This window comes from Mandrillus leucophaeus, unplaced genomic scaffold (genome assembly GCF_000951045.1).
Source record: "Mandrillus leucophaeus isolate KB7577 unplaced genomic scaffold, Mleu.le_1.0 Scaffold1144, whole genome shotgun sequence".
Classification (NCBI taxonomy): domain Eukaryota; kingdom Metazoa; phylum Chordata; class Mammalia; order Primates; family Cercopithecidae; genus Mandrillus; species Mandrillus leucophaeus.
The window spans coordinates 52,675-61,232 of NW_012099699.1; the positions used below are offsets into that span (position 1 = coordinate 52,675).

At 39.0% G+C, this 8,558-nt stretch overlaps 1 protein-coding gene across 1 annotated transcript in view; it reads left to right on the plus strand.

The window, feature by feature from the left end:
- The window catches only part of TMEM244 (transmembrane protein 244), a 29,937-nt gene extending 21,667 nt beyond the window's left edge, over positions 1-8,270 (plus strand). The window contains exons 4-5 of the mRNA XM_011997418.1: positions 5,911-6,036; positions 8,131-8,270. Of these exons, the coding sequence (XP_011852808.1) occupies positions 5,911-6,036; positions 8,131-8,198 (194 nt within the window). The 3' untranslated portion in view covers positions 8,199-8,270. The remainder of the gene's footprint in view (positions 1-5,910; positions 6,037-8,130) is intronic.
- The last annotated feature ends 288 nt before the right edge of the window (positions 8,271-8,558 follow it).

The following is an 8,558-nucleotide window of genomic DNA, read 5'->3' on the forward strand; positions in this document are numbered from 1 at the left end:
TCTTGTGCCAGTTTTCAAAGGGAATGCTTCCAGTTTTTGCCCATTCAGTATGATATTGGCTGTGGGTTTGTCATAAATAGCTCTTTTTATTTTGAGATACGTTCCATCAATACCTAGTTTATTGAGAGTTTTTAGCGTGAAGGGCTGTTGAATTTTGTCAAAGGCCTTTTCTGCACCTATTGAGATAATCATGTGGTTTTTGTCTTTGGTTCTGTTTATATGTTGGATTACGTTTATTGATTTGAGTATGTTGTATCCCAGGGATGAAGTCGACTTGTTCCTGGTGGATAAACTTTTTAATGTGCTGCTGGATTCGGTTTGACAGTATTTTATTGAGGATTTTTGCGTTGATGTTCATCAGAAATATTGGCCAAAATTTCTCTTTTTTTGTTGTGTGTCTACCAGGCTTTGGTATCAGGATGATGCTAGCCTCATGAAATGAGTTAGGGAGGATTCTCTCTTTTCTATTGATTGGAATACTTTCAGAAGGAATGATACCAGCTCCTCTTTGTACCTCTGGTAGAATTCGGCTGTGAATCCATCTGGTCCTGGACTTATTTTGGTTGATAGGTTATTAATTATTGCCTTAATTTCAGAACCTGTTATTTGTCTATTCAGAGATTCAACTTCTTCCTGGTTTAGTCTTGGGAGGGTGTATGTGTCCAGGAATTTATCCATTTCTTCTAGATTTTCTAGTTTATTAGGGTAGAGGTGTTTATAGTAGTCTCTGATGGTAGTTTGTATTTCTGTGTGATCAGTGGTGATATCCCCTTTATCATTTTTTATTGTGTCTATTTGATTATTCTATCTTTACTTCTTTATTAGTGTTGCCATCAGTCTGTTTTGTTCATCTTTTCAAAAAACCAGCTCCTGGATTCACTGATTTTTTGAAGGGTTTTTCATGTCTCTATCTCCTTCAGTTCTGCTCTGATCTTAGTTATTTCTTGCCTTCTGTTAGCTTTTGAATGTGTCTGCTCTTGCTTCTTTAGTTATTTTAATTGTGATGTTAGGGTGTCGACTTTACATCTTTCTTGCTTTCTCTTGTGGGCATTTAGTGCTATAAATTTCCCTCTACATACTGCTTTAAATGTGTCCCAGAGATTCTGATACGCTGTGTCTTTGTTCTTGTTGGTTTCAAAGAACATCTTTATTTCTGCCTTCATTTTGTTATGTACCCAGTAGTCATTCAGGAGCAGGTTGTTCAACTTCTATGTATTTGAGTGGTTTTGAGTGAGTTTCTTAATTCTGAGTTCCAATTTGATTGCACTGTGGTCTGAGAGACAGTTTGTTGTGATTTCTGTTCTTTTACATTTGCTGAGGAGTGTTTTACTACCAATTATGTGGTCAATTTTAGAATAACTGCAATGTGGTGCTGAGAAGAATGTATATTCTGTTGACTTGGGGTATAGAATTCTATAGATGTCTATTAGGTCCACTTAGTGCAGAGCTGAGTTCAAGTCCTGGGTATCCTTGTTAACCTTCTGTCTTGTTGACCTGTCTAATACTGACAGTGGGGTGTCAAAGTCTCCCAATATTATTGTGTGGGAGTCTAAGTCTCTTTGTAGGTCTCTGAGGAGTTGCTTTATGAATCTAGGTGCTCCTGTATTGGGTGCATATATATTTAGGATAGTTAGCATTTCTTTTGAATTGATCCCTTTAGCATTATGTAGTGGTCTTCTTTGTCTCTTTTGATCTTTGTTGGTTTAAAGTCTATTTTATCAGAGACTAAGATTGTAACCCCTGCTTTTTTTTTGGTTTCCATTTGCTTGGTAGGTCTTCCTCCATCCCTTTATTTTCAGCCTATGTGCATCTTTGTATGTGAGATGGGTCTCCTGAATACAGCGCACCAATGGGTCTTGACTCTATCCAATTTGCCTGTCTGTATCTTTTAACTGGGGCATTTAGCCCATTTACATTTAAGGTTAATATTGTTATGTTTGAATTTAATTCTGTCATTATGATGTTAGTTGGTTATTTTGCCCATTAATTGATGCAGTTTCTTCGTAGTGTCGATGGTCTTTACCATTTGGCATGTTTTTGCGGTGGCTGGTACCGCTTATTCCTTTTCATGTTTAGTGCTTCCTTCAGGAGCTCTTGTAAGGCAGGCCTGGTGGTGACAAAATCTCTAAGCATTTGCTTGTCTGTAAAGGATCTTATTTCTCCTTAACTTATGAAGCTTAGTTTGGCTGGATACGAAATTCTGGGTTGAAAACACTTTTCTTTAAGAATGTTAAATAGTGGCCCCCACTCTCTTCTGGTTTGTAGGGTTTCTGCCAAGAGATCTGCTGTTAGTCTGATGGGCTTCCCTTTGTGGGTAACCTGACCTTTCTCTCTGGCTGCCCTTAACATTTTTTCCTTCATTTCAACCTTGGTGAATCTGACAATTATGTGTCTTGGAATTGCTCTTCTTGAGGAGTATCTTTGTGGTGTCTCTGTATTTTCTGAATTTGAATGTTTATCTGCCTTGCTAGGTTAGGGAAGTTCTCCTGAATGATATCCTGAAGAGTGTGGTTTCTAACTTGGTTCCATTCTCCCATCACTTTCAAGTACACCCTTCAAACGTATATCTGGTCTTTTCACATAGTCCCATATTTCTTGGAGGCTTTGTTCATTTCTTTTCAGTCTTTTTTCTCGAATCTTGTCTTCTCACTTTATTTCATTAATTGACCTTCAGTCACTGATATCCTTTCTTCCTCTTGATCAAATCGGCTATTGAAGCTGGTGCATGCATCACAAAGTTCTCATTCCATGTTTTTCAGCTCCTTCAGGTCATTTAACATCATCTCTACACTGTTTATTCTAGATTAGCCATTCATCTAACCTTTTTTCAAGGTTTTTAGCTTCGTTGCGATGGGTTAGAACATGCTCCTTTAGCTCGGAGAAGTTTGTTATTGCCAGTCTTCTGAAGCCTACTTCTGTCAACTCATCAAACTCATTCTCCATCCAGTTTTGTTCCCTCTCTGGCAAGAAGCTGTGATCCTTTGGAGGAGAAGAGGCACTCTGTTTTTTAAAATTTTCAGCTTTTCTGTTCTGGTTTCTCCCCATCTTTGTGGTTTTATCTACCTTTGGTCTTTGATGTTGGTGACCTACAGATGGGGTTTTGGTGTGGATGTTCTTTTTGTTGATATATATGCTATTTTTTTCGCTTTTTTAGTTTTCCTCTAACAGTCAGACCCCTCAGCTGTAGGTCTGTTGGAGTTTGCTGAAGGTCCACTCCAGACCCTGTTTGCCTGGGTATCACCAGTGGAGGCTGCAGAATGGCAAATATTGTTGCCTGATCCTTCCTCTGGAAGCTTTGTCCCAGAGGGGCACCTGCCTGTTTGAGGTGTCTGTCAGCCCCTACTGGGAGGTGTTTCCCAGTCAGGCTACATGGCGGTCAGGGACCCATTTGAGGAGGCAGTCTGTCTGTTCTTGGAGCTTGAACATCATGCTGAGAGAACCACTGCTCTCTTCAGAACTGTCAGACAGGGACGTTTAAGTCTGCAGAAGCTGACTGCTGCCTTTTGTTCTACTATGCCCTGTCCACAGAGGTGGAATCTATAGAGGCAGCAGGCCTTGCTGAGCTGCAGTGGGCTCCACCCAGTTCATGCTTCCAGGCCTCTTTGTTTACACTGTGAGCTACTCAAGCCTCAGCAATGGCAGACACCCCTCCCCCCATCAAGATGCAGTGTCACAGGTCTATCTCAGACTGCTGCACTAGCAGTGAGCAAGGCTCCGTGGGTGTGGGATCTGCCAAGCCAGGCAGGGGAGGGTATCTCCTGGTCTGCTGGTTGCTAAGACTGTGGGAATAGCACAGTATTTTGTCAGGAGTGTACTGTTTCTCCAGATACAGTCTGTCACGGCTTCCCTTAGTTAGGAGAGGGAAATCCCCCAACCCCTTGCACTTCCCGGGTGAGGTGATGCCCTGCCCTGCTCACCCTCTGTGGGCTGCACCCACTGTCCAACCAGTCCCAGTGAGATGAACCAGGTTCTTTAGTTAGAAATGCAGAAATCACCTGTCTTCTGCGTCAGTCTCTCTGGGAGCTGCAGACAAGAGCTCTTCCTATTTGGCCATCTTGGAACCGACTCCATAACTCTTTTTTTTTTTTTAAAGAGACAGAGATTTCACTCTGTCACCCAGTCTGGAGTGCAGTACAGTGGCACGATCATAGTTTATTGTAATCTCAAACTCCTGCACTCAAGAGATCCTCCCATCTCAGCCTCCTGAGTAGCTAGGACTATGGGGCAAACTATTATGCCAGGCTAAGTTTTTTTCAATTTCTTTTAGAGACAGAGTCTTGCTATGTTTCCCAGGGTGGCCTTGAACTCCTAGCTTCAAGTGATGCTCCCACCTCGGCTTCCCAAAGTACTGGAATTACAGCTGTGAACCACCGTGCCCAGACAAGGTCTTATGACTCTTAAGCTGTAAAAGCGAGACTAGAATGCTGTTATCTTGACTTCAAATTTTGTATTACTTCCCTTAAGTCATGCTTTCTTTCCTATCATGAACAAAACATAAGTATTCTCTATTAATAAACATGAATACAGCTTGTGCAAGACTAAAATCACTATCTCCAAGCAGCTGCAAGTTAACCTATAAAATCTCTAAATGCTGACAAAAGAGGCATCTCTCTTTCTCTACAATAATGTAGTGATTCTGTAAACCAGTGGGGGAGGGAGGAATGAAATGTGGTGGAAAGAGATGGTGTCAATATGACACAACAGGACAGTTCTTTCCTGGATATTAGGTGGCAGGACATGCTGAACTGATCTCCACTGATCAAAGGAATTCCTGTGCAATAGAAAAGAAGTTAGTATGAATTCTGTATTTAACTTTTGAAACCCGTTAAGTTAAATTAAATAGAATTGAAGAGGAATATGTGTGAGGCCTTTAAAAAGATTGTACCTGGGGCTTGCTTCCTTGGTACCTCGCTTACCGACTGCAATTGCTGGCTTGCTGGATAATAAATTACTTCTACACAGTAGGACATAAGGTGATTATTTTATTTTTTGCTTTGAAAAATATTAGAGTTTGCCTAGATTTATTTATCCCTGAATTATATGAACATACCCCTTATTTTCTGTGTTTTAAGAGAAAAGGTAATTTTTATGGAAAGTGGTATCATTTACAAAGGGACCTTGGTGGTGTATCACATATATTTGTCACCTTAAAGTTTGATGGATTTCTCTTTTGAAACCATGATAGTCTTAAAGATCCATATCAAAGACAAGAAGCAAAAGATTGACCCATCACGTGTTCAGGGCTCCTAGAGATTTGTGGTTCTCACCTGTAAATATCTAGCTCTTCATACGTGTTCAGGTAAACCACTCTGTCACAGCTAGTGGATTTAGGAGAGTGTCTCCATCCATACCTGTCATCTATGAGACTTTCTTTCATTCATGGTTATCAGTTATGTTTCCCAAGTGATGGTCTGAATGAACCATTTTATTACAAAGACACAAAGGAACTCATTTCCAAGTTAGGCAGTGCTTGGTATCAAACAAATGTTATAGTTCAATAAACTCTTACATTTGGTTTAATTTTTTTTTTCATTTCTCAAAACTCAGAACTGGATTTTTTCATTAGTTTTTAATATATCTTAAAATGAGATTTGCAATCCAATTACAGATTTGCACATATTGGTTACACTGTAACACTTCTTTATTGTATTTCACTTTTTAAAATGTTAAATACAAAGAATGTGAAACAGAAATGATATATTGTGGTTTTCTACAAATCTAAAAATTGTTAAAAGATAAAATGCGTTAATCATTTTATCCAAATTTGAGGATTGTTAGGAAATGGAACATTTAAAAAATTCTTACCAAAATTTCTTCTCAGAGTAAGCTTTCCTGGTCTTGTTACTAGTTGTATATCAGAATGTTAGTTGCTCTAGTCCCCAATAATTATATTCTTCCTTGTATTTGCAGTTCTTTTAGTTTCAACAGAGGTCACCTACTTTGTTTGTGGATTGCTTTTTGTTCCGGTTGTGGAAGAATGGGTTTGGGATTATGCTATTTCAGTAACTATTCTTCATGTTGTCATCACCTCAACTGGTAAGCAAAATGAAATAACAGAAACAAGGAAAATGTATTAAAACAGATGTTGGACATAAACCACTTCCTGAGTAGAACTTTGTTGTCTGCATATTCTTGTATGATAGCTAAATGATAAAAACTGAAGATGAAAGGTCTTCCTCCCTCTTTCCAGCCACATTTTTTTCTACCGCTCTTCTCAGGGAGGTTTTTTAAAACTTTTTAAAAAATGTTTTATTTTGAAATAATTTTAGAGTTACAGAAAAGTTACAAAAATATAACTGAGAGTTCCCATGTACCCTTCACCCAGCTTCCCCTAATGTTAGCATTTCATATAACCATAGTACAATTGTCAAAACTAATAAATTAACATTGGTATAATACTATTATTAGCTAAACTTTGTTTGTATTACACTGGTTTTCCCTGCATCATTTTTCTGTTTCAAGATCCAACCTGATTCAGAACTAAACTGAAATAGAGATCTTTCCCTTTCACATTCAACTTATCACCAACTTGGCAAGGTTTGCCCTGTAAGACATATTTTTCCTCCAAAACCCTTCCGTGAGGGCAGAAACTGATCAAAGACTGGAAACTGGGATTCATGGACACCTGTCCAGCAACAGTTATTTTAAAACAAATACCTGTTCTTAGATTAAGTGGTTTTTATTTCTACCTATGATTTTTGGAGTCAGAAGAAAATAGATACAAATTCCAGTCCTACATTTTACTAGGTGGGTAGTTGTGGCCAAGTCACATCTCTCACATCAGTTTCCTTCTCTACAAAATGGGGGAAACCTGATGAGGTTTCAATTAGATAATAAGAAATTGTCTGACATGGGTCTAGTATATAATACTCACTCAGTAAATGACTATTTCATCCATTTGTTCGCCTATCCACTCAAAATTTACTCATCCACTGTATTTTTTTCTCCCTTACTATACTGCCTTATTTTTTAAAGCATATCAGTCAAAATATGAGTGATAACCAACCACAGGTTATAATTCAAAGTTTATTCTTACTTATGACCAACTTAAATCACTGTCATATTTTCAGTGCCCTGATCTGTTGATAGTATAATCTGTCTCTGCCAGGTGCAGTGGCTCATGCCGGTAATCTCAGCACTTTGGGAGGCTGAGGTGGACAGATCACCTGAGGTCAGGAGTTCAAGACCAGCCTGATCAACATGGTGAAACCCCATCTCTACTAAAAATACAAAAATTAGCCAGGCGTGGTGGAGGGCACCTGTAATCTCAGCTACTTGGGAGGCTGAGGCAGGGAGAATCCCTTGAACCCAGGAGGCAGAGGTTGCAGTGAGCTGAGACTGCACCATTGCACTCCAGCCTGGGTGACAGAGTGAGACTCTGTCTCAAAAAACAAAAAACAAACAAACAAACAAAAACAGTACAATCTGTCTCCAACTGAAGAACACACAATTTCCAAATGAATTACAACTTCCCAGCTTCACTGCTATTAAAGAATGCCAGTATATTCATGGCCTAGTATCAGTTTCCACAGACACAAGCCCTCCCTCAGTAACTCAAAGAATCACTGAAGGCCCTGCCCCCATCACTCTGCTTCTGAAGTGCTCTACTTTACTTTGGAGCTTAATTTTTTCTGCAAGACAACCACCAATATTTGTAAAAGGACTTGGAGTATAGGTGGTTCAATCCTCAGGGTTGAGATGAGCTATAGGTTCTGGACCTAGAAAAGTTATGAGTTAATGATCTAACACGTGGCACTTAGAAAATGTTAACAAATGACTACTGGACAGAAGTGACTTACTTCAGCATGAAGTGGTTTGGAATTCCTGAGGGAACTAGGCATTGAGGATTCAGGATGGCCTTAGGATGATCACTTAAAATCAACTTTGGGAGCTAACCTGAGAACCTCACAATTCATAGTATTATTTCTAGGAGAAGAGTTGTAAAAGTTTGACTTAACAAGTGACCTTTTAGACCAGGACTGAAGTACAACCGGGGGCTACCTGATTTCGTGAACATGGATAAACCTTTTCTTGTTGGGTGGACATATTTTGACCAAACAGGATTATTTCGTCTTGAGTAAAAGATAAAAATGCATGTTTTGAAATTAAACATTTTTTTTTCTATTGCAGTTATGTTGGAATTCCCCTTGACATCACATTGGTGGGCTGCTTTAGGTATAATGAAATTGTTTGTTTAGATTCTTTAATGCACAGAAACAACGTTAAATAGAACAACTGTGGAAATATATTTTATTTTCTCATAGATTTTATAATCATTACCTTTCTAAGATAATAATAATATCTAAGATAATTTTTTAAAAACCAGTTTTACTGAAGATGGATTCCACTGATTGTCTCTTTTGGCCCAAATATACTCTCAGGCCAACCCAGATACCATCCACGGGAGAGAAGGTGCAATCTTAACATGTATTTAGAAACAAAAATACATCTGGTAAATAAACATATAAGAAGTATAGTGTCCGAGTGCGGTGGCTCATGCCTGTAATCCCAGCACTTTGGGAGGCCAAGGCAGGCAGATCACTTGAGGTCAGGAGTTT